The sequence below is a fragment of the Hemiscyllium ocellatum genome, chromosome 18 (assembly GCF_020745735.1).
Source record: "Hemiscyllium ocellatum isolate sHemOce1 chromosome 18, sHemOce1.pat.X.cur, whole genome shotgun sequence".
Taxonomy (NCBI): domain Eukaryota; kingdom Metazoa; phylum Chordata; class Chondrichthyes; order Orectolobiformes; family Hemiscylliidae; genus Hemiscyllium; species Hemiscyllium ocellatum.
Genome location: NC_083418.1, coordinates 37,434,278 through 37,461,789, shown reverse-complemented (window position 1 = coordinate 37,461,789; position 27,512 = coordinate 37,434,278). Strand labels below are relative to the sequence as shown.

General features: G+C 38.5%; 1 protein-coding gene across 1 annotated transcript in view; it reads left to right on the top strand.

The window, feature by feature from the left end:
* The first annotated feature begins 295 nt into the window (after nt 1-295).
* otog (otogelin) overlaps nt 296-27,512 on the top strand; it is a 211,317-nt gene continuing 184,100 nt past the window's right edge. Inside the window, exons 1-9 of the mRNA XM_060838635.1 lie at nt 296-499; nt 6,704-6,825; nt 9,494-9,699; nt 15,180-15,301; nt 16,750-16,808; nt 17,250-17,359; nt 19,486-19,611; nt 22,139-22,247; nt 26,259-26,305. Coding sequence (XP_060694618.1) covers nt 296-499; nt 6,704-6,825; nt 9,494-9,699; nt 15,180-15,301; nt 16,750-16,808; nt 17,250-17,359; nt 19,486-19,611; nt 22,139-22,247; nt 26,259-26,305 — 1,105 coding nt within the window. The remainder of the gene's footprint in view (nt 500-6,703; nt 6,826-9,493; nt 9,700-15,179; nt 15,302-16,749; nt 16,809-17,249; nt 17,360-19,485; nt 19,612-22,138; nt 22,248-26,258; nt 26,306-27,512) is intronic.

Sequence of the window (27,512 nt, the reverse complement as noted above, 5' to 3'; positions counted from 1 at the left end):
TATTCAGAACAACCTATGTCATCTTTTAAAAGAGAGTTTTAAAAATAATCATATTACCAAATTATATAAAATGCTCCAGAGTTAGTAAGATGTAACTTCTGATGAATCTATGTGATTATATATTTGCCTGAAGGGTAAGCGATCGAAAGCTGATTTGGATAATTTGAATTCTATGTGAATCAGGAATAATACATAGTGGTTTGAAATTTAATGGATTGACAGATATACTTTTTATCCACACTTGGTTTTCAAAATAATGAAATTGTTGTGAAGGTTGGTGCATAAATTATTTAAAATGCTTTCTAAAATATTCAAAAAGCAAGCAACTATTGTCTTTTTTGCAGTTCCCGGTAGAGGTAGCAGCCGTGATTTGATCTGCCGAACTTGGGGCCAGTACAACTATGAAACATTTGATGGACTTTACTATTATTACCCTGGAAACTGCACATACACATTAGTGAGGGATTGCACATACAGTCAGCAGAGCTTCTCAATTCAGGTAACAGAAAGCTAATGTAACATGCTTTTAAATTATTGCAATGTTAGTCATTTGTTCTCAATGTGGTGATACTGACAAACTTACATTTGTTTCTCATTTTTAGTCCTTTGAGAGGACTCCTTGAATAGTTGCAGTCTGGTATTGATTGTTCTCTGAAAACAGCAAAGATAAACAGAATTTTAACAAGCTATGGTACAACACTATGGCTGAGTCAGGATTGCTCACAGCCTGAAGGGAAGTTGTAGGTTTTTATACATCTCTGCTGTAGGACTACATTTGTATTACTTTGTGGCAGGGGTTGCCGAGCTGGGAGATACTGACAAAGCCAGAATTCTTCATCTTTAATTTCTCATCTGTGATAACTTTCTGAACAGATTGGTCAGTAAATATCTTTAACTGAATAAGGAAGAAATAGAAGTGGGGAGGGTTCTTGTGGTGCAGTGGTAGTGTCCCTACCTCTGGGCCAGGAGGCCAGGGTTCAAGCTCCACCTGCTACAGCGACATGTTATAACATCTCTGAACAGGTTGGTTAGAAAATATTAAACAGCAACGACAAAAAAAGCCAGCAGGAGTAGACCATTCAAGCCTGCCTTACAATTTCACAAGATCATGGCTGATATGTTCCAGGCTTCAACTCTTCTTTTATGTCAACTGGTTTATATCCCTTTCTGTATTTCAAAAATCTATCTACCTCCTCTTTAAATACATTCAGTCATCTAGCCTCCACAACTATCTGGAGTAAAGAATTCCAACCATTCGGTATTCTCAGAAGGAATTCCTTCATATTCCAATTTTAAATGAGTGTCCCATTATTCTGTGACCATGTCCACTAGTTTGAGATTCTCCCACACTTGTGGAAACATCTCCTCAACATCTATCCTGTCCAGTCCCACAAGAATGTGGTGTGTTTCAGTTTATCAGAATTCTACTGAATAAAAGCCTAACCATCCTTGCTGTTCTTGATAAGTCAACCCTTTCATGAATCTTTTTGGAAATGCTGTCAAAGCCAGTGTATCCTTTCTTAAAGAATGGGACCAAAAAAGTACACAGTATTCCAGGTGTGGCCTCATATCTTGTACAGATGTGACAAGACTTCCTTAATCGTAAACCCTAACCCCAGCAATTAAAGCCAAAATTCCCTTTGCCGATTTAATAATTTACTTTTTCTTTTAATTGTTTGCTAAGATTTTGTGTTTCATGCACAAGAATAGCCAGATCCCTCTGCTGTACATTTTTTGGTGTCTCTCTCAATTTAAATAAATGCCTTTTAGTTCTTCCTATGAAAGTTCATGACTTCATGGTTTCCTACATTAAACTCTATCTACCAGGTTTTCCCAACTCACTTCACCTATATAAATCCCTTTGCAAATTCCAATGACCTCATCATGACATGCTTTCCAATTCACTTTGTATCACAGCAAATTTGGACATGTTACACTCTTCCTCCTCAGTAATGTAGTCAGTAATGTAGATGGTAAATAATTTGATGGCAATTCAAAAGAGGGATGAATGGGACTGGTGTGTGAAAGGACCTTTTAAGATTAAGTAGTTAATAAACTCCATCCACAAAGAAAGGCAATTTGGTTTCTATCTCATGGATAGGCTTGGATCTGGATATACACAGGTCAGTTGGTAGATTATAAGTATTGAGGCCATAATACATCTCTATTAAAATAAGTACATTGTGCATCTTTTAAATGAGCTATATTATGGCCTCAATATTTACGATGTAATATATAGTGACAAATTGCTTAAATATTGTTGCACTGTACCATCTTCCCTCACGGTGAGTTTCGCTACCTTACTTTTGACCTGATCCTGTTTAATGCTGGAGGGGTAAGGAAGTGAGACAATGATCAATTATCATTATCCTATTTTTGTAAAAACATTGTTGAAATCATTTGTCCTGTTAAGCTGTCACTGGCATCTTGTATTGGAATTCAGGATCTGTTTGTCTCCCAGTTCTTTTAACTCACATTACATGAATCACCATCTAGACCAAAAGTGCAACCCCAAAATTGTAGTGTCAGGAGCTACACAAAAAAAAATTCTTAAATCTACACACCATGTAAGATTCCAAAAGTCAGATTGTTTTATACACTAAATGGAAGCCATGCAGATTTAAAAAACTTGGAAATCTCAGGAACGAAAAATTGGAAAAAGGTGCTTACCTTGTGTTGGCGTATTTTCACTGATCAGATAATGTTATTTTATTTTTGATTTGGAGATGCCAGTGTTGGACTGGGTTGTACAAATTTAAAAATCACACAACACCAGGTTATAGTCCAACAAGTTTATTTGGAAGCACTAGCTTTCGGAGCACTAGCTTTCACAACCACCTGATGAAGGAGCAGCGCTCCGAAAGCTAGCACTTCCAAATAAACTTCAAATAACCTGCTGTTGTGTGATTTTTAACTTTGTACACACCAGTCTAACACTGACATCTCCAAATCAAAAACAAAATAACATTATCTGATTAGTGAAAATTTATTTTATTTTGTTCTACTTTAAATTCTTCACTTTCCGTGGCCTTTAGGCACCATTGCTGGACTAACATTTATTGCCCATCCTCATTACCCTTAAATAGGTTGTGCTCAGCTGCCTTTTTGAATTGCTACAGTCCTTGTATGTAGGTATACCTACAGTGCTGCAAGAAAAGGAGTTCCAGGATTTTTGCCGAGCAAAAGTGAAAAGTGAAGTGATGACAGTGTAGTTCCAAGTCATATTTGCATTTCCAGTATACTGGAAGACACAATTCTTCCAGATGGAACTGAAATATTTCCTCCTCTGCCAGGCATATTGACACTTTACTGAAACATAGTTCCTGGCTTTTGGTCATTTTCTGGTTCCTTGTTCAGGCACCATTGTCTATCTCTGAATTTTTATGTTTGATGGTGGATCTGAGCAAGCTCTTGCAACCTACAAACAAACTAACGGCACACCCATGGGATCTCCGCTATCAAGATTCATAGCAGAAGCGGTAATGCAAAGACTAGAACAAACAGCCCTACCAACCATCAAACCAAAAATCTGGGTCCACTACGTAGATGATACCTTTGTCATCACAAAACGAAACAAGATAGAAGAGACATTTAACATCATCAACAACACCCTCACAGGCATAAAGTTCACCAAAGAGGAAGAAACCAACAACAAACTCGCATTCCTAGACGTCACAGTCGAAAGAACGGACAAAGGAGAACTACAAACCTGTGTATACAGAAAACCGACAAATACTGACCAAATACTTAACTACACCAGCAACTATCCCAACACACACAAACGAAGCTGTATCAGAACACTATTCCAATGAGCTACATCATACTGCAGCACAGACAAACTTCAGAAAACAGAGGAGAACCACCTGTGCAACGTATTCAAGAAGAATGGATACTCAAAAAATACAGTCCGCAGATTCCTCAAGAACAAACCACGACAAGCAGATCAAACACATCCAGAAACCCTAACCACTTTACCATACATCAAAGAAGTTTCAGAAATGACAGCCAGACTACTAAGACCCCTTGGAATCCTAGTAGCACACAAACCCACTAACACTCTCAAACAAAAACTAACAAACTTAAAAGACCCAGTACATCCCATGGACAAACCAATGTCATCTACAAAATTCCATGCAAGGACTGCCACAAACACTACGTAGGACAAACAGGAAGAAAGTTAGCCACCAGGATACACGAACACCAGCTAGCCACAAAAAGACATGACCCTCTCTCCCTCGTAGCCCTACACATGGAGGAAAAAAAACACCATTTCGACTGGGACAACACATCTATCCTGGGACAGGCTAAGCAAAGACATGCCAGAGAATTCCTAGAGGCCTGGCACTCCAACCACAACACCATAAACAAACACATAGATCTAGATCCCATCTATCAACCCCTCAGAAAATGAACAGGAAATGACATCACCACAAACCTCAGGAACCCCATCCAGGACAAACATATAAATATAAAGCAGGAGACAACAGCTTTGCTTCACTTGCAGGTCGCCACTGATGATGTTACCTAGCCAGGTAATGAAACATCTGGATATCAAACCTACAGCTCAGCGAGCAAACCTACACCCTAGATCCTGCTGCAACTAAATCTGATCCTGGCCTCTCCTGAAGTTGTTACACTCACACTTACCAATATACACATCAGGAATAGGAACATATGCTGATTTTCCCCGTTTCATCTTTAAGTATCTGTCATCTAAATTAAAATAGATTATGTGTGGTTTTGGGATCTTATTGGTCCAATAATATTGTTTATCCGCCCCTTCTTTTTTGTCAATAAATCAGATCAACAGTGTCTTATTTTACAGGAATCAGTCTAAATTGGTTGCAGCCAACAGAATTTCCAATATTTGGGGAAATTTATATAGAATCATTTCATTTTTATTGAAGCAAACCCAATGCTAAGGTATTTACGCATGATAGTTGTGAACTCTGAGCTTTACAATATAAGAATAATTTCATTGAATGGAAATATTCTACTACAGAAGGGATCTGAAAGTATCCATTTTTGATCAAAGGTCTAAAGTTGTTCATATTGCAGTTTCCATTCTGAGATGGAAGAAGGGAAAGAATTTAGTGAGCAGAAAATCTGGTACACTCAAACTACACTTAATCCAGAGTGGCACAGTGGTTAGCACTGCTACCTCAGAACACCAGGGTTCCAGGTTTGATTTTACCCTAGGGCAACTATCAATGTGGAGTTTGCATATTGTCTCTGTGTCTGCTTGGGTTTCTTCCGCACGCTCAGGTTTCTTCCCACTGTCCAAAGCTGTGCAGGATAGGTATTTTGGTTGTGCTAAATTGCCCACACTGTCCAGGGATGTGCAAGCTAGGTGGGTTAGCCATGGGAAATGCAGTGTTGCAGGGATAAGGTTAGGTTGTGTGTCTTGGTGTCTTCGGATTATTGGTTGGACACAATGGGCCAAATGACCTATCCTCACACTGGAGGGATTCTATAAATCCAATTTTATTTTTATGCTGTTGAGAATTTTAGTTTGTCCTTAGAAGTATTCTATGAAAGTCAAATTAAATTTCTCTAACTTTGACAATTGCCATCATATTTAAAAACCTATCAAATAAATAAAATTATTCCTGTACCTTCCAGCAGATCTATGTAGACTTGCGTCAATTCATCAGGGCGGGCTGTATGACGCTAACATATAGTCTTTGATTGTGATAACTATAGAAAAAATATATTCACCACCCCCACCCCCCCCCACCCCCACCCCCACCACCACCTTCTGCCCCAGGAGATTATTGGGTAGAACAGTGAAACAATGAAAATGGAAATCAGTGTTTCATTATGGATTTTTTATTGGCTGAACAAAATGCGCAATAAAACTTAATTGAACTGAAACTAAAAATTCATGAGGTTTTATTTCCTTTATTCTGCTGAAGCTATTATATAAATCAATGTCAGAAAGATTTAAACCAATATTTCACAAGATAAACAACTGGGAACTGTATGTCAAAATAACACCATAAGATAAATGAAAAAGTATTATCAATGTTATCAATGTTCCAATTAAGCGGAAATCTGAGTTAAGATAGCATATAACGGATGGTGTTGGAACTTCGTTTTAATGATTCTGTTAATATTTTTATTGGTGCATTATGTATAATATCTTGGTTTGTTTCTCTCTTTTGTGTAATAATCTTATATTCTGCTGTCAAATATAATCTGCAATTTCATATGAATATTTTTAGTAATTGACAAAATAAAAAAAGTCTGTCAAGCCAGGTTTCATTCTGTGATCTACCTTGACAACTAGTACCATCCACTATTCACTAACTATCTTACATTCATCAGTTGTTGACTTCCTGATGGACAAATATATCCTGGTTCATAAAGCAAATTCAGCATGCAGCTGGTTTTAATACACTTTGGTGATTATACTCTTTTGAGCAAAGACCATCTGCCTGAATAGACTGTAGTTTTGTGTTCTGGAGTGATCTTCATTATGGAGTTACTGGGCTGAGACTGACAGAGCTCATTTATTTGAGATATGTAATCCACTTCCTTGAAAAGAGAAAAATCAATCTCCTTTTTTGGGGTTGAATTTATGCTTCCCAGGGGTAGTGAAGAGTGATCAATCTCTATACAGTTTTGCTGCGGTACTGTTAAACTAAGATAATTTCTAAATCAATATTGCTGACTTGTGTATGCCATATTTCTGATTCTGCAGGTTCACAATGATCCAACATGCCAATCTTCTCCATATTCTTGTCAGCGATCAGTCAGCTTGTTCTTTGCCTATGAAGGGGAAATTATTCTACAAAGTCATGAAGTTATCCATAATGGACAAAGGTCAGCTTTTTGCTTCAAGAAATTCCCAATTCTTCTGGCTAATTAAGGTTGTTCTAAACAAAAACCTTGTATTGAAGATTTATTTGGATCGGAATATTTCTTTTCATTATGACCTAATATTACTGAATCAATCAGACTGTAACTCCTATTGAGGAGACCCTTGCAACACATTCTAATAGTGTTTTCTGTGCCTCATCTCTAAATATGTTAGTATATAAATCTCTACAATGTTGAGAGGGTTCACTGACACAGACAAGTATGGAGCTGAAGTCTTGAATCCAGAGTGGCACAGTGGTTAGCACTGCTACCTCAGAACACCAGGGTTCCAGGTTTGATTTTACCCTCGGGCAACTATCAATGTGGAGTTTGCATATTGTCTCTGTGTCTGCTTGGGTTTCTTCCGCACGCTCAGGTTTCTTCCCACTGTCCAAAGCTGTGCAGGATAGGTATTTTGGTTGTGCTAAATTGCCCACACTGTCCAGGGATGTGCAGGCTAGGTGGGTTAGCCATGAGAAATGCAGTGTTGCAGGGATAAGGTTAGGTTGTGTGTCTTGGTGTCTTCGGATTATTGGTTGGACACAATGGGCCAAATGACCTATCCTCACACTGGAGGGATTCTATAAATCCAATTTTATTTTTATGCTGTTGAGAATTTTAGTTTGTCCTTAGAAGTAGTCTATGAAAGTCAAATTAAATTTCTCTAACTTTGACAATTGCCATCATATTTGAAAACCTATCAAATAAATAAAATTATTCCTGTACCTTCCAGCAGATCTATGTAGACTTGCGTCAATTCATCAGGGCGGGCTGTATGACGCTAACATATAGTCTTTGATTGTGATAACTATAGAAAAAATATATTCACCACCCCAACCCCCCCCACCCCCACCCCCACCACCACCTTCTGCCCCAGGTAATTCTTTATTTGGATGTTAAAAGTGTCTGACTCCACTGAATTCAGGTCAGTGAGTAATAACTTGAACATGCACGTTGTGTTTTCAAATAAAAAAAACATTAAGAATGGAAGTAAGTAAGGAACTATGAGAGCAGAAATTCTTAAAGGTCTTTCACTCTAGTGTGACGTAACTTTTCTTTTGCTGAATTAAAGAAAATTTATGAAGCTATATAGGGGCAGCTGGGCTGGATTGACTCCCTTGATTTTTGGTGAGAGGTTGTAAGCTGGAAAAGGTAAACATGTTTTGGGCTGAGCCTTAATATAAAGCAAACATTGCAAGAAGTGGTCGATTGTGTGGTTGCCATCTCTCATGTTCACAGATTGTGGGGAAAATGTAGAAGGAATTCTCCTTCTTGAGGAAGAATGCCAAGGTATTGATGTCCACTGCTTGACACCCCAAATTGCCTGTACCTATAGAATGCATACAACAGAGCCTGCATGCTAAACATCATTGACAAGTAAGCAAGGAAGCTGAAGCAGAACTTATCATAACTTTCTCATGTGCACTTACACGTTCAGAAACACTTGATCTAAATGCTGTGCCCAGATTTTGAAACCCTTTGGTATAATCCTGTTATAATCCTGCCACCAAATCAAAATTTCCTCTGAAAGTACCAAATTATTCACTTGCAGGTGATGGATTACAGACTGTTTTCTCCAGAGAGCTACGAATAAATTACTTTGTGTTACTTTGTCAGAGCTTTCATTGGGAAACTTCCATCAAAACATAGGAGAAAGTGAAAACTGCAGATGCTGGAGATTAGAGTCGAGAGTGTGGTGCTGGAAAAGCACAGCAGGGCAGGCAGCATCCAAGGAGCACGGGACTCGATGATTCAGGCATGAGCCCTTCATCAGGAATTCCTGATGAAGGGCTCATGCTAAAAAATCTAAAACATGTGGAGCATATCCTGAGATACTGTTGCATAGTGACTGTTTGCAGCCAGCCAGATACTTGCTCTGACCACCAGAGATCTCAGCATCTCGACTGATGGTAACAGATGCGAAACTGCAGGAAATAGGGTAGATACTAAATGAGTATTTTTGTGTCAGTGTTTACTGGGGAAAAGGATATGGAAGATAGAGAACATGGGGGAATAAATAGTTACCTCTTGAAAAACATCCTGGTAGGTATTGATCTGCCTGTCATTCATCTCCTTCGCTCTGATGAGGAGAGGGCATTTACTCTGACTGCCCCAAGCAACTAACTGACCAATTCGAAGCCACTGGGCTAGTCTTGGATACTGTCCTGGCCCACTGTCTTTGCAATCATGGGTTCAGAGAGGAGAAAGAGACCATTCAGCCTACTGAATCTAAACCAACCCTCCAAAGAACATCCCAGCTTCACTCTGTCCCCTCCCCACGCTATCCCCGTCATCATGCACTTAATGTGGTTAATTCACTTAACGTGCACTGTCCTGGACACTACAGGGCAATTTAGCATGGCCACTCCACCTAATCTTTAATCTTTCATCTGAGCTGACTCCCCCAGACTGGAGTCACCAGTTACTTCATCCTTTCATTCATAGTTATGGTTGCCACTCTACTGTTTGTATTGCGTCACCCCTATATATTCAGAACTGTACAAAGAGTAATATGGCCATTAACTAAGGATGGTGCTATCATAATAACACCATTAGTTCTTTATAACCACAAAACACTAGGTCAACGATGTTTAAAAAAATATAAACTTGAATTTCCTACTCTGTTCCCCAGGGTGCAGCTGCCATATATTATTGGAAAACTAAAATTTGAACAAATAGCTGGATATGTACTGGTTAGACATCATCATGGATTTTCTCTGGCATGGGATGGTAGTTCAGGAGTCTACATAAAGATGAACGTGGATTATGTCGGAAAAGTATGTGGACTATGTGGCAATTTTAATGGAAATATGCATGATGACTTATACACTAGCTATGGTAAGTTTAAAAAATGTGAATCAAGTAAGCACTAATATGGTAATCTGATATGGTTGTGGATAGTATAATGTTGGAGAAATGTTAGATATCTCAACATAAATATTGATACCATTTATCTTGCAATGTACAAAGTATGATTTTTTTGTACTCTGTAATTCAAATTTTTTTTTTGCATCCAAAAATTGCTAAAACCATTTCCATTGCACATACCAAAAGATCCATTCCAAAGATAATTATGGAGGAATGAACTAGTTTACTGTAGCCATGTCTCTGATTTGTATTCTTTTCCATTGTGGCTATTCAATGGGAGCATCTGATTGCGCAGTGGGTTCTTTAAACCTTTTCTCATTGAGCAAGAAAAATGCTGTGCTGTCAGAATAGAGGGTCAACATAATTTGAATAATGGCATGGTCATATATAGCATAGAAGTAGCTTTTTTTTTCCCAGAGAAACCAAAGTTTTTAATATATACACTATTGATGTACAAACTCTGGAGAACTATTGTAATTTTCATGTTTCACTTCAGTTATTTTTGTTCCAGTACAAACAATGTAAATAATGTGAATATTAAATAACACTAAATGAAAAGGGATGCCATTTTGCTACAAGTATACAAAGCCCATATACGAAGCAATATTTTCACCATGGAAATATTATGGAGACAAAATTATTAAATGATTGTGGCAGTCCTCCCATCTCCAAAATTTGTGAACCTGACATCATGTAAAACTCTTCTGTCCACATCCTCACTGTCAAATAGTCCTCTTCAATGACCAGCCTGCTTGAGCAATGTCTCACGTTTAAAATTCTCATCCATGTTTTCAGATCCTTCCATGATTTCACTTGCTCCCTCTCTCAATAATCTGTTCCAGCTCTGTAGCCTTCCAAGCTACCTGAACTCCTTCCTGAGGATCTAGACTTAAATTTTTCCTCCATTGGTGGCCTGTTTAATTAGTAAAGGCCCTGCCCTTTGGAAATTCTTCCCTAAACCATAGTGTGTCTCTACTTTACCTTCCTCCTTTAACATTCGTCTTTGGCTAAACTTTTGATCTTGTGATTCAGTGTTAAATTTTAATTCTTAATGGCCCTATGCCTTGGAAAATTATTCAATTTGAAAGGCATTGTGTAAATGCAGATTGATATTATACTCCTGTGTTCTAGACTTTTTAACCAGTTGAAAAGTTCTGTTTCAATTTAACTCATCAATTTCATAAAAAATCATTTAAAAAACCTCAATCAAGTCACCCTTAACCTTCTGTTCAGGAAATATAAGCATGCTTTATGTAATCACTCCTCTGAATCTAACCTTTGAACCGATGTGTTGCGATTTCTAAGGCTAATATTTCCTTTCTAAGATGTGGTTCCCAGAGTTGTACATTAGACTCCTTTTACCAAAACTTTGTCCCCTTTATATTCCAGCTGTCTTGTTATAAAGGCTAGAATTCTATCAACCTTGAAATACAAATTTTATACCTCACTGTTCTGTTTTAATAATGTGTGTTTGAACTCCTAAATACTTTTGGATTTTCCAACATTTAAATAATATTCAGGCAACCTTCAACAACATTGTTCCTGAGTTGAAGTTGGCACCATAGTCCAGTTTATAGACTTCAACAGTCAAAGGCCTAAAAATCTATGTCCTGTGGATGGAGATCACAATTCATTTTCCTGTTTGCCTGAACCCATTCAACTTGTGAAGTTGGTGCTGGGATCTCATAATAATATGAAAGATATGCAGTCAACATGAGGTGAATGTTTGTTTTGATGGACGCAGTGGAAATAAAGCCTGATTGACACCTTTTAAAAACAGCCAGCATTTCTTAAACAGAAGTGCACTATGGTTGCAGAAAGAAAGGAATTTTATGAAGGGAGAAATAGCTACTGATGGCTCTTTAATCAAGTAGGGGATCCAGGAGGGAGCTCCTTCTTAATTTTCCGTGGAACAAAAAATCCTTCAGGCAATACTTGAGTTAACACTGAGACGATGTAGGACTAAGTACCAATGCCCAGAACACAGCTGCAATGATGCAATAGGCTGAATGACCTACACACAGTTGTAAAGGTTAAAATGTAGCTTTGTATTGTTTCCTCATGTCTGTGTCACCTCTGATCTCGCTACTCTTCTCCCCAGGTTTCTTTTCTCATCAATCTGCCTCTGCATACTGATTGTAATCTGTAGATCCTCACCACTATTCCTAATTCATGTCTCCACATGTCACCTCCAATACACACAGAGGATTTACTAACAATCCCTTCACAAGGTGCTGGCCAATAATCTGAGACCAGAAACTACTAATGGAAGAATTGGAGCACACTGCCACATGCAATATCCTCTAGTGGAAGTTCTGCTGGCTATTTTAAGAAAGGGGAGCATTATGGCCATATCAACTGGCAACATTGGCAAAGATATCAAGCTAAATTTACTCACAGCTTAGGCTTCTTTTCAAAAAAGACATCTTTCTTCTAATTCATAGAAACACTTTAGTTGGTAAACTGCAGATGTTTTTACTAGCTCACCCTTCACACCAGAAGCTAATCTTCCCCATTCCCCTTCATGCCACAAACAATATGGAAATCCTCGTGTCACTCCAGAAATAAGAGGGCAGCATTCCTGCAGAATTTGTGATACTTGGCCGGATCCCAACATGCTCTGAGATAGGCTGGATGTGCAGTAAGGTGGAAGATTAATTGTTATGTAGTTGACTACAGGTCACCACACGTGTGCAGTAGATACAGAGGTGGGTTTGAGCGCTATGTAGGAGAATTGCATAAGGCTCCACTGCATTGGATTTAGATGCTGAGTTTGATGACCAAGCATTAGAAAATACTGGGTACACTGAGAAGCTTCTCCGCAAACTCACATATAATTGGATGAATTAAACTTCAGTGCCTTGTGGAGACCATTCTGTCTGAAATGGAGCGACTGGTGAGTTCCATGATTAGAGCAGTAGTGCTTTGCTAGAGCTCCTTCTGGCACCCAATTCTACTACCATGGAAGCTCAAATATCTACAGTGAGAAAATTCCAATGTGGTCTTCCTAGACATCACACCAGTGCACTGAAGGCTCATTCACAACCACTGGACTAATCCATGACAGCCACGAGAAAATGACATTCGTAACATTTGTGTCACACTGTCAGCTAAACCAGACTGCCTCAGCCATGCCAGATCTCTGCTGTTTGCAGCCAGGCTGTCAATGCCCAGATCTACTCAAAATTGTCCACCATGATTGTGTATTGTTCTCAATGGAGCTTTGCAACTTCCAAGTCGCATCCACAGGGAATAGATTTGCGAAGAGCACTTCGATAGGAAAACAAGCGCACAAAATGAGTCATAAGGTGTCTTACCAGGGTAATTGTTAATTATTGCTCATAAGTATTTGGCCCTGATAGAATTGAATTGAAATGTATTTTCATGTTGGTTGTTGTATTTGTGGTGAAGTGAGGGCAGGATCTATCAGAATGCACTGAAGGAAGGCAGTGGAATGCTGAAGTATATGCAGTAATGATAAGGCATGCATAGTTATTGGGGGAATTTCGGAGAGCAGAGGTGATTCACAATTTTGAATGAGCTAAGAGCCCTGAAACTCGGGGCAGTGGTTGATAATGCTTCTAGTAATGCTCCTTCTGCTCTTGCTCCTTCCACATTTTTGCTAGCCAGATAACGGTAAGGATTGTTTCCTTGTGAAGTTAACATTATGAAGCATGCAGTTGACATCTGCACATAGAATAGAAATTTATTGTCACATGTACTTCTACATGAATACTACAGTGAAAAGTTTTATAAGTTGCCACAGCACCCCACATACGTCAATGTCAGAAGTCATACATAATAATAGAAAAATAAAATTAAGGCAAAATTCATCACAGTTCAGGTAATGGTGCCTGGGCTCAGAGAAAGCCAACTGAGGAAGGATGGAATACCCTGAACAGGCAGCTGGGAGAAGATTGCCATTCCGGAACAATTCCACCATTCCAGAACAAGACCACTATTCGGGAACAAGACCGCCATTCTGGAACAAGTCTGCCATTCTGGAACAAGGCCAGCATTCTGGAACAAGATTTCCATTCCGGACAAGACCTCCTCACTGGGCTGCTGGAGCACTGGTCAGAAGCCTCTGCTGAAGAAGCCCGCCATGCTGGACTGAGATCATCACTCCCGGACAAGACTGCCTGCATGGCCGCTGGAATACCTGGACACTGAAGATGAAGAAGACCTCCACACGGGGAGGAGACTGCTATGCTAGGACAAGACTGCCACACCGGGAAACTGCCATATTATACTGAGAATGCCACTTCTCCTCCTTCAGGCTCCTGGGCCTAGCCGCACACCTAGAGCTTCGGCTTCGGTAAGGGGAGTTAGCCTTGGACTGCTTCTTACTGAATGGGAGACCCAGGGGGCATCATGTCCATTTTCACTTGGTGCTGCTGTGCTCCTGCTGCTGCCGGAGGCCTCTCTTTTTTTATCTGTCACTCTCTAGGACTTAAAAGAAAAGAAAACGGAGAAAAATGGAAAAAGAAAAGAGAGAGAACCAAAGAGAAGAGAAAAGCAAAGCTGTTGGGAGTGGATGCGCCCCCTACTCTGCCACCATTTTACAATCTCAGAGACCATTAACTTAAAATAATATCAAACTTCCAGTGTGTAATTGAAAGGATGGCATAACAACGATTCATGTTTAAGATCTTTGCAGTAACAAGTAAATTAAAAACAGCATTACCTCAACATTATTTCATAGGCAATGTAAGCTACAGAACAGATCAGATACAAATTTAAACTATAGATCAGATCCTGTATATTTAGCACAACCCACTTCACTGTATTTTAGGTAGATATGTTCTTCTGGAACAAGTCAAAAGTCATTCTTATTTCTCACGAATCTACTTCTGTCATGTTTCTTTTACCAGCCAGCCAACTATTAACACAGGAATGTCATTCAAGGTGAGGGTTCTTCCTAGCCATTTTTGCTCTCTTGCACGCTGCCGAATCTTCCAGCCTTGTTGTCAACTCTTCATGAGCTTTGTCTTTTCAGTTTGAGCGTGTGCTCCCTCACCTTTCACAAATTACTTCATAATCTTCACCCAGTCTTTCGCTAACTTTGACCAGGATGATATATCTATCCACAAAACTCAATGGCAATATTATTTCTTTTCCATGGAGTGTGTCAGTGCATCTACATTTTCTCCATACTATATTTACTACTATTGGCAGTATGTGTCTAGTTCGCTTTTAACCTAAATGGTACCATAAAATGGCCTGTAAGTTTCCAACATCATAATGGCAAGCTGTCAATCTCTGGTACTGCTGACCCTAGAAATTGTTGCTTTTATGCATATTTGAAATGTGAAAGATTTAATGTGCTTAGCCCACCTTTCAAGAGTGACCTACCATTTGTCCACTTGATCTTCATTCAAGGGAAAAATCTGTGCTTAAGGGAATGTGTATTTTTTCAAATTAAATTCAATTGTTTGAATTTATTTTAGGTTTATTAGCAGAAGAAATAGCTATTTTTGGTAACAGCTGGAGAGAAGAAATTCCAGATAAGGAACATTGTCGCATAATTCCTGTCAACTACCCAGCACCATGTTTTGGTCAAAACCAAAGGGTAATTTAAGTTAGTTATAAACTGATTGAATTTTAAGCTTAGTTTTATTTTCAGGATATTAAATTGTTTTGAAGTTGTATACTGATATCGTAGATTATAATAGTTTCAATGTTCTTTGCAACGATCAGGAGAATTAGAAATGACATTGCTGTAATGTGTTATTTAAGAGAAAACTGTTTTTAGAAATATACCATTCTCCTTTCTAATGAACAGTAATTTTATCTTTCAAATATCTAACTGCTTAATCAGATAAGCTTCTGTAACCAGTCTGTTTCCTCCAATGTTGCTTGTGTGCCGAACATTTGGCTACAATATCATTTTATTGGGGTCCATTGTGAGGGGAGTAAATATTTCATAAAAAGCACATTAACAACAGAGATGCTAAAGTCAGAAGCAGAAAGGTTGATAGAGGAAAGCAGTGGTGTTCAAGTTAATAGAGAAGGTTGTATTTGTAGGGAAGGTAGTGCCTTGTGTACATAGTCCAAGATCTGGGCAAGAGGTAGTTAAAAATGCTGAAGGTAAAGTTAGTTTTAGAGAGATTTGTTACTGAGCAGGCAATCTGAATTCATTGGAAACTCTGGGATTCACTATAATAAACATGTGGTCATTCATGTATAAATAGTGAATCAATGAGTTTAATCTACATGAATAGATAGTAAAAAGATACTCAACTGTATTCAAAATTTTATTATACTCTAATACATAAATATTGTAACAAAAATTGACAATGTGAAAGATATATTTTATCTATTCAATAAATTGAACATTATGAATGTGCTAGGCTTCCCTCATGATGGTTTATGATTCAATTCCCATCCAAGAAAACAATAATGAATGGTCATGTGATTTGATTAAGCATGGTAGTCATTTCTGATGGGAACAGAGTGGCAATCACCACCCCACCTTCACACTTAATCAATTCCATCTCCACTTTGCAGTGTTTCCTGGTTACATAAATACTTTGCCCATATAAATAATTGTCTTTTTTATGGAAACAACTGACTGCAACATCTGTTTAATGCAAAAGCAGTTGAAAAAATGGGTTACTACATGCTGCTAGAATGAAATAAGGTGAAGGTGAAAAATTGGCTACAGATTCACACTGACTTGGAATACTATGGCAAGTTTGATGCTGGGGATGTGGGATCATTTAATAAGGGATGGTGGTGGTGCCTTCACCCTGATTAAAATAATGGTGGGAAGACAAATGAACATTAATTGACCAGTTAGTACTCACTTAAAAATCTCATTCTGTTCCAGTTGTTAAAAATATTGGAGAATGGCTTCTTATGGTACAATGGTGATGTCCCTACCTCAAAGCAAGGTAGACTAGATTTAAGTCCTAGTTGCTCCTATCGAAAGAGTATAAAAGTAGGGATGTTTTGTAGAAATTAAACAAAGTATTATCATGTTATTTTTTTAAAAAAAATTAATCTGACTTGTTACAGTGTCCATTTAAGTGTGTAATATTTATTGACAAGGTATTGCAAGTTGTCATTACAGAACAGTAATTTACTCTTTGTTTCATTTATATCCTGATAATTATGAGAGTTCTAACATTTTTCTGATAAGTTCCAGAAAATAAGAAACACTTGTAGGGTGCTTCTTGAGTATCCATTTGTCCTTTGTCATTACCATGTTCAACCTTATCCATACATGGCGAGCTGTGTGAATGATCTCTGCATGTGAGTATGTTAAAATTATACAAGTCTTTATAACATGTTTAATTATAGAATGTCCTAATAATTCATACCGAATGTATGCCCATTAATAATTGATGATAAAAGATTGTGCAATTAAAATATGTAACATTCCAAAGATCCAGATTATTTGTCCGATTGCAAATGTTGATGAATGAAAGGAAATACTTTTGCTTAAGTGAATAAGGAAAGGATAATCTAGCTGTGCAATTACTTTTCAATGTTGTTACTTTCTTTCATTTGATCAGGTACGGACTCGATAACACAACATTGTGTGCAGTGCTGACCGAGTATGCAAGAGCTTGTGCGCAAGTGAATCAACCATTGCATGAATGGAGACAGTTGTTCAACCAGTGTGGTATGATACACTGACAGTGGACATACAGAGCAGATTTACTACACAGTCTACATTAATACAGAATGGTTTTTGGGTCACATATTAGGCAATTAGAATTAATTCTATGTCATCATCCTAACTACATCCAAGCAAAGACTTTGAAATCATATTCATCAACACTAGGGGTGGGTGAGTTAGGAGCATGCAAGTGTTCTTTAGATGCATGATCCCACTTTGTCCTTTACAGATATTATTCCGAGACAAATATGTGTGCCATAACAATGTATAAAGAGAGCAAATAGTTTTTGTAACAGAGCAACTTATATACATTTTTTAAGTTGAAAACTAGTTGAAGTTTATTGATCTATTAATCTAATTGATTACACAGGATCAAATACAACCAGTACAGTCAGTTCTGCTATAACGTGTGTTTCTTCAGTGCGAATTGGCTTTAACATGATTGAAGAATTTAGACTGTTATTTGTAAAATGTGAATTTTCCTAATCTGTATTGGCTATAACATGATTCCAGCCTCATTAATTTAAATGGCGCAGCTATTGCATGATTTTCTTATAACGTGAGATTGTATGAGAATGGAACTGTTGTGGTATATCAGAACCGACTGAATGTGTGGTGGGTGGTTGAGTTCAATAAGGTTTTAATCTGAAATAGAACATACTAGTTAGTCAGTAAAGTCACATGACTGTAGCAAATATTGGTCCGGTCGGCATGCGCAAGCAGCTCATTCTTTTATCATTCATTTCACTTATAGAATCATAGAGATGTATAGCACAGAACCAGATCCTTCTGTCCAACTCGTCCATGCTGACCAGATATCCTGAACTAATCTAGTCCTATTTGATAACATTTGGCCATTATCTGCCTAAACTGATCCTATTCATATACCCATCCAGATGACTTATAAATGTAATTGTACCACCCTCCACCACATCCTATACACACCATTCCATGGGAGAAAACGTTGCCCCTTAGCTCCCTTTTAAATCATGCCCTTCTCACCTTAAACCTATGCCCACTAGTTTTGGACTCCCCTACCATAGGAAAAAGAACTTGATCATTTATCCTATCCATATCCCTCATGACTTTATAAACCTCTATTAGGTCAACCCTCAGCCTTTGATGCTCCATGGGAAAAGGCCCCAGCCTATTCAGCCTCTTCCTATAATTCAAATCCTCCAACCCAGCCAACATCATTGTAAATCTTTTCTGAACCCTTTCAAGTCTAACAACATCTTTCCAATAGTAGGGAGACCAAAACAGAGCAATATTCCAACCACCAACTTGTACAGCTATAACATGACATCCCAACTTCCTTAACTTCTCAAACCCCTTTCAGCAGGGTTAAATGAAAAGCTATCACAACTTTATAGTTTGATTGCTAACTTTAAGCATTAACTAGTTGCAAGACCCTTTGTTTATTCATGAGCCCCTTTTCAATCAAGCAATTATTATCTGTGACTAATTATTCCATTGGCTTTGTTTCTGTAGGAATGAAACCTTAATTGATGTCTAGTAAAATAAAACCTCTAGCACTGACCTATTCCTTTACCTATCGCAGTCAGAATATATATATTAGACATATAAATATCTCCGAACAGATAATATTTTGTATTTATTATGATGAACAAATTAAGTGAACAAAATGTGTGTTGAAAATCGAACAATTGATAGATTTGCAGCGCAATCAGTAGAAGCCTCTTGTGTAACTCATGAATCATGTTTAATGACTGAGACTGTCTGGTCTTTGGCTGTAATTGCCTGCTGCATGATAGATGCTGCCAGAATTGCAGGATTTTGTCAGATCTCACTTGAATCATTAGGACAGTCTGGGAACTATTATTTATGGAGATATAGGCTGGTGTTCTCTACTTATTTTGAGCTGAAGGCACACTGCTAGCAGCAGAAGAGAGAAATCCAGCTCATGATGAAGTGGAATTAAAAAAAAATGTTGTTGTTAATGGGAGCCAAAAGTAGGGGTGTTTTAAATCCACAGAACTTTTGTCATTTTACTTTGTAAATGTAACAATTCCAAACTGATCTCTTTTGAATGCAATGTGATGATTCACAATCGAAAATCTCAGGTTATCTTCATTGCTAGTTTTTCTTTGCCATTCTTTCCCCCACAGTGCCAGTTTGTGAAGATGGGTTTGTCCACCGTGAATGTGTAGATTGTTGTCCCGTGTCATGTGGCCTGGAGCAGGAATGCATTGACAGTGATTTTCAGTGTCTTGATGGATGCTATTGCCCTGAAGGTAGATTCATAATTTAGATTCATAATTTAAATTAAAATCTTTCTTAAGCCTCATTTGTTTGCTTGTCCATAGCGAGCCTATCATGTCTTAACGTGTCAAAGATTGACCTTAGTGGGTGACAATCACAGCATTAATATCTTTACAAGCCTATTACTTAAATATATTTTAAATTGACTTTTGGATCTGGTTTTCAAACAGCGATATAGAAAATTCAAGTAAGTATTGCTGGCATATTACTGAATAAAGCCCCCCATTTTAAAAAAAACACTTGCAGTCTTGCACTCTTCAGGACATTTGGAAGAATTTTAATATAAAGGGAACAGGTTTTTGTGTATTGTTCAGGATGAGCATGCTTATTGTTTGCAAGTAGATTCAGACTGGTAACGGTGTCACTATGGAGAATGCACTGGTAGATGACGACTGACAGTTAAATAGCTGGTCCTTTAGTAATTTGGTCAGTACTTTGGCTGTTGCAAGCAGCTGAAGTATCTTACTTGCCTCCAAATGACAATAGAAGAGAAAACAAAATGAGATCAGAGCAAGTTGTTTATAATTGCGAAAGGCGAGATTAGACTGCTAGTATATCATTTGAGGAAAGAGTAAAGTTATGGTTAAAGTAGTAGTGCAGAGAAAATGAGAAAATGCAGTGAGCCAAAAAAACCCCCAGGACAAACAGATGTGCTTTTGTTGCATTTTTAATTCATCATAGGCTATTCTTTGATACTCAGTTAAGAGTTTCTGCCATCTCTTTATGGGACTGAACAGGCTTATTTTGACTCTCAGATCTTCGAATACATGAGGCAGGGCATTACACAAGTTGGAATGCAAGACATGCTTCCTTTATTGCTCTCTCTGTTACTTTGCATCACCATTGACATGTTGGGTGAAGCATGATGTACCTTGATGGAAAAGTAGTCATGACTTTGAACAATGTGCAGTAGGCTCCTCCTAGTTATTGTTGTCGATGTTGCCATATACCAAGTAGAGCTTCTGAGTATGAGCTGCTATTTGAGAGTGGAGAAAACAGAACCTCTTGGAACAATATTTTACAGGATTGTAGGGTATAGTGTCCAATGCATTATAAGTGATATTGCAGGAGTCCGGCCTGAAGGTTTTGGATCCGGCATCATTAGAGATACAAACATTTGTTCAAATGTTGTTGCAATGAGTCAGAAGAATGTGGCATAGGCATTGCTGGTAGATTTTTTCAAACACTCAATTTGTGTGTCACTGATACACAGTCCAGGCGTCTCTTTTGGATCTCCTTGTTAAAGCTGGCCTTTTGAGAGAGGTGGATGCCAAGGTATGAGAACCGCTCAATGTGTTCCAGGGTCATTGCTTTAGGCAACAAAACAGATCAAACAGCATAAAGACAATAAAAACTGTTTCATTCCTGAGACTGGGGGAGGAGTAGGGTGGAGGAGCTCTTTTTCCTCCCAAATCTACAGGATGACTGCAGATGCGAGCAGAAGCTCAGCAGCTCTGGAGACCTCAGCTAGAGTACCACAGGTTTTGTTATCTTTGATCTTCTTCCTTGCTTGTTGCAGCTGTCTCTATTATTCAATGAATTCTACCACCAGATACTGTGGGATGGCCTGGAGAGAATCAGCTTGTTACTGAGGACCAAAGAGTCTTTTAAATCAGTCTGTTTGTAACTTGGCAACACTTTGAATCCCAAGAGCTTCCTCATATATATCATCTCGAAGACCTGGCATTATACAATATAACAACAGTTGACTCCACCCCATCTCTACTTGTCTGCTGGTGAAACCTTCATGCATGCCTCCATTTGGTCTAGTTTTGGCTATTTCAGTTCTTGTCTTGGCTGGATTGCTCACATTCCACCTCCATAAACTTGAGGTCATACAAACTCTGCTCCCCCAATCATATCTTCACTTGCAGTAAACTGATCTACATTGGTTCCCAGTCAAGCAACATCTCATTCTTGTTTCCAAATACCTCCTTGGCTGCCTGTTCCACGTATTTGTAATCTCCTGCAGTCCCACAACACATTGAGGTACTGCACTCCTCTCATTCTGATCTGTGTATTCCTAATATTAATTGGTCCACCATTGGTGATTATGACTTCCATTATCTAACATCTAAACTCTGGCATACCCTCCCTTAACCTCACTGCCTCTCCTCACTAAGATACTCCTTAAAGTTTTACTCTGTGATTAAGACTTTAGTGATCAGCACTAATATTGGGCTCAGTATCATGCTTTGTATCAATGTGCTCTTGTGAAGTGCTGTGCAATATTTTATTGTATTATTGGCACAATTATAAATGCAAGTTGTTATTGCCAAAGTGGTTTTAAGGAACACCCAAAGTATTCCTCAAGTTTGAATGTTATGATTGAAAAGTTTTTTGTTCTGGTTTTATCAACTAACCATTCGCTAATAATTTTCTGCACCTACTTGTGAACTAAAGTTTAAATATAACTTTTAATATGACCAATAGTATTTTCTGACAGCTATAAAATGTTATTCAAAATATGACATACAATGATGTAATTGTTTCTTACAGGTTTAGTTTATGAAAATGGAACATGTTTGAACTCCACAGAGTGTCCTTGTACGTTTCATGGGATTCCCTATACTTCAGGCTCTGTAATTCAGAAACAATGCAGCTACTGGTTAGTGATTCATTCATCAAGGTGTCTTTCCATTCTCAGGAGGATTTATTTCACATTAAAACATTGTAAAATTCTTCTGTGATTGTGAATGTAATATATGGTCGCTTAGATCTTCCAGTCTCCCGAAAAGACACACTTTGGTACCTCTTGTGTTTGATGCTGGGACAGTGGATAATTATTAGGAAGCTTAAATTTCCACTGGGCAATTAATTACCTTGCACCCAGAGTTAGATTTTGAGTCTTTGCAACGTTCTGATTTATTTATATTTAATAATTCCCTCAGAGATATTGCTGAAATTAAGACCTTCTCAAACCAACCACTGACTATAATATTAGCCACTGTTTCAGTTACTCACCACTGGAACCCCCAAGCTCACTCACAATAGTTGTTCCCTCTCCCTGGCCATCCAGTGCCCCAATCCCAGAGACCTTGGGCACCCCAATGGACACTCAACCCAAATGGGCGCCAAGTGACATCACTTTCACTACAATGAGCATTAGAGCAGTACTGAAAATCTCCCACCCCCATTGGATGCCTGATCTGTCCCCCATGGACACTTGACCAATCCACTTCCAACCACCTGAAATTGTACCCAGTCCTCAACCTCTCACTTACTGAGCTGCTATGGGCAACCGTCCTCAGTCAGCTACCTTACATATTTCACTTCTCTCCCTTACTATCAAGGTGGACTTGAGACCTCTAGCAATGTGTACTTTCTGGAACATGGCAATCAATTTCATTAAAAAAAGAAGTAACAGTTTCGGCAATGATTCAATTCAATGCTGTCTCTGTGATTGCTGGACTGCTTCAGTTCTGAAGGATCCTACGTCTGAAGTCTAGCTTGAAAAACTAAGGAATAACTGAACAATCTTTCACCTGATGTGGGCCGGAAATAGGAATTCTGACTCGGGTTGAAAGATTTGGGCTGATGTCTTATTAAGATAAATTCAAGGTTTTTATACAAATCTTTTTAAATATTTAATTGATGTGGATAATTTGAAATAGATCTGGATCTTCTATTGCAACAGAAGTGTTAAATTGGAAAACAACAGGACCATGAATGTAGAAAAGGGATGTAAATATAATGGATAGACAGATTTGAGATAATATTCTGACTTTTCTCTCCTACCAACAATTCCAATCAGAAATTTGTTTATATGCTGAGCATGACTTTCCGGCTGTTACAGAAATAGCTGGAACCTGGAGTGACCATTCCTAGTATGTAAGATTCCCGTCCAGCAAATTAAGATAATCCAAGACTTGTTCAGCTTTTCAGCATTTAACTTCATTGAATTAATCCTCCTTCATGGTTTAGAAGCCCTTGACATACCATTTTGGTTTATATAATAAATTCAGGATCTGGTTCTGAGGCAGACTTATGGAGAAATAAGGAAAGTAATTACCAGGACAGAGGACTCTGGCCTCCAGCAGCCTCTTCCTGAGAACCCCAGAGGAGAAGAATCCATCTCATGGCTAGATTTTGTCACAGGTCATCACTTTAGGACCTTACTTAAATAGTTAAGATTGTTCAAGATTAGGAGAACATGAAATTTGTTAGAATGGTGCTAATTATCCTGCGAACATCCTTTATAATTTAAAAAGTGAATGTTTATTGTGAAGTAGGTAAGAAATTTATGAAATTTAAAATTACACATGCTTTATGTAATTATTTGAAGACTTAAGTATAAGAAAATTCACATATTCAGGATTTGTTGGTAGTGCCACAAGACTTGAAACTACAATACACAGATGGATTTTAATCCTTGGATGGTCCATTTCTTGATGTCACTCTCCCAAGTGAATTTTCCAAGTGAATGTGCATACACGTGTTGTTTCCACCCCAGGTAGTTGGTGTAGGCTGGAGAGAGGATTGCTGCCTTCTGATGCTGGATTAAGTGGGCTAATGTTGAGGCCAGCAAATTAGGAGACCCAACTCTATTTGCTGGGATCTTGTTCTGTGGATGACTGGTAGGCTACCTGCCTTCAGTCCTCATATATCCTCACCCATACACCAAAACCCCATGACTTTTTCATTTTCAATCATTCCTCCTATGCTTTTTCTGTGCCCATTCATACCTTCCATTGTTCCTCCACAAACCCTTTCTCACAACCTCTCACAGCTCTCTCTCTCTCTCTCTTTCACACACACAAACACACACTCTCTCTCTCAAAAAAAATTTGTTTCACAAAACAAATGCTCACTTAGAAGGGAGCAAGTAACAAGGGAAAAGAGAAGACAGTTAAGATTTGGGATAATATTATACTTGATGCACACTGAACAGAAGTTTAACAATTAAACCATCTTTAATCTACATTGAACGTCATTGTATCAGCTGTGGTTTGATACTGGTATTCTCACCCCTGAGCCAGGAGCATTCTGGATTCAAGTCTGTGATTTTGTTTTTCATTTTATAATTCCCTTGTGAAATGTAAGCATTTATTTCCCGTCCCTAGTTGCCTTTCGGAAGGTGGTGAGCTGACTTGAGCTGTTGCAATTTACGTGCTGTTGTTAGACTTGCAATGCAGTGAGAAGGGGAGATTCCAAGATTTTGGTGCAGTGACACTGTAGGAACAAGTCCGCTAATCTGATAGTAACACCCATCTGACACCAAATCTGAAATCTGGTCACCTAGTACCAGATTCTCCCTACTCCCTCTTGGCTGATCATGGCATTGCCCCAAGACAGAACTTCCATGTTATCATTTCCCCTGCTGCCTACCCCCAAATGTCTTCCACATGTACACCTTTTGACCCATTCTCTCTTCCCTTCATTATCATTATTATTCCCATTTTTAAAAATGAATTAATGGGATGTAGGCATCACTGGCTGGTCAGTATTTATTGCCCATCCCTCATTACCTTTGAGAAGGTTGTGGGCATTTTTGAACTGCTGTTAGACACATAATGCCTTCGGGGGTGGGGGATGGTTGGGGTGATGGAGATGTGGGGTGTTCAGTTCCAGCATTTTGACTCAGCTGAACAATGACATTTTTCCCAGTCAGGATGTGAGTGGTTTGCAGCAGGACTTGCAGGTGGAGGTATTCCCCGTACAAATGCTGTTCTTTTCCTTCTTGGCGGTTATGACTGTGGGTTTCACTATTGCCATTTATTTCCTTTCCTTTCTGGTGGTTCTAAATATTTTGCTGTCCAAATATAGATCAAAATGCAGGTTGTGAGTGGGATATAAACGGAGACATATTGATAAGTTAAGTAAGTGGACAGAAAGCTGCAGCACAAGAGGTACTTGGGCATAAAGCACAGAAAGTTGGCACACAGCTGCAGCAAGTAATCAGGAAGGTTAAAGGAATTTTAGGGAATTAGAATATAAGAGTAAGGAAACCTTAGTGCAACTGTACAAGGTGCTGGTGAGACCATATTTGGAGTACTGAGAGTGGTTTTGGTCCCCGTATTTAAGGAAAGGTATCATTTCTTTGGAGGCAGTTCAGAGAGGGTTCACTAGGATGATCCCTGGTATGAAGCAATTGTCTTATGAGCAAAGGTGAAACAGGTTGGGCGTGTTCTCACTGGAGTTTTGAAGAATAAGAGGTGATCTCAATGAAATCTATAGGATTCTTAAGGGGCTTGACAGGATGTTTCCCCTCATGGGAGGGTCTAGGACCAGGGAGTGCAGACTAAGAATAAAGAGGTACCAAGATAAGGAGAATTCTTTTTCTCTGCAGGCTGTGAATCTTTGAAGCTCCTTGCCACAGAAAGCTGTAGGGTAGAGTCCTTGTGCACATCTGTGGTTGAAATGCAGACTCTTAATCAGTGAAGGAATAGAGGGTTATGGGGAAAGGGCAGGAAAGTGGACATGAAGAATATCAGATCAGCCATGATTATTGAATGGCAGAGCAGGTTGAGGGACCAAACTAATTCTCCTGTCCTGAGGAGGAAAGAAAGGGTGTTATCTATTTTCTTTCTGAAGTAGTTGGTTTATTAAATATATCCTAATAGGAATTGATGTTGTTTCAAGTTGTTTCACATAATTTATTCACTTTATTTGGTTCCAGCGTATGCATAGGAGGCACTTGGAACTGTACAGAGAATGACTGTCCAGGTGAATGATTATTCTTATTCTCTTCTACACATTTGTTATTTATCATATTGGGGGGTGCTTTGGATTTGACTTGCTCAGTGAATGGACGCAATATTTGGATACAGTTGCACTGCCCAGTCAATGTGGCATTCAGGACTCCTGAAGCAGTTATGAATTTGATTTTAATTAACTTTTTCGCAGCAAGTTGCAACAGCAAATAAGGGTTCAACTGAAGTAGTTGGTTAGCAGGTAAGAATGCCCCTATTGGCCCAAGCTCCTTCTGGTTCAACATGAAAATTACCTTCAGCAAAAAACATACTTTGCAGATTTCTCCTCAAAGGGAAAACCAACTTGCCAGTTAGGCCACTGCAGAATCTGAAAAGTAAGCTGAGAGTTTACAGCCATAATATTTCTGATGACTTTTCATACTTTTAAAAATATGTTTGGAAATAGCTGTAGCAGCCTCATTTCAATATTACCTACTTCAAAAAAAAGCTAGATTTACAGCAGCACAGATCGAGACTGAAATTATGATTGGCCTGACCACTATTAGATTTGTAATTGATACACCACTTATATGATTGTAAAACAGGCACAACAATGTTGTTTGCAGAGCCAAATCAATTTATTTATTTATTTGTTAATAGATTATCATTTTGCGAACCTTAAAATCAAGGATGAGCAATTGGTAGATACAAGGGAATTCTTCCACAGCAATATTAGCAACTTATGGTTGACTTAAATATATAAAAGAACGTTTCAATACCAGAAATTCCCAACCTGCAAATAAGCCCAATTTTTGTCAAATCAACCGCTCTTCGTTTGCATCCCTCAATGATGAGAATCTCTAGAAACATACTCATTTGTTCATCAAATGCATTGCCGCTGTACACATCAGTGGCCGCTCCTAGCCTATCATGCATCTCTAATATCCTTTACCTGTACTAGTCATGCCTGACTTTCCTTAGTTGTAAGTTATAATAAGTTAAAAATTAGCTTGTGTCCACTGATATTTCATTGTTTGTGGCATTTTTTCCTAACAAAGCAAAATGATTCCCACATAAACTCATTTGTCTTTGTTCCACTCAAAGATAGGTTCACAGTCTGCTAAATTCACACAACAGTTGAGTTAAACCAGTTGAAATGCATTGTGGTGCCACATAACTTACATGTCGATAGTACAATTCCAAGGCAGTATCTGCTTCCTATTAGAATCATAGAATCCCTC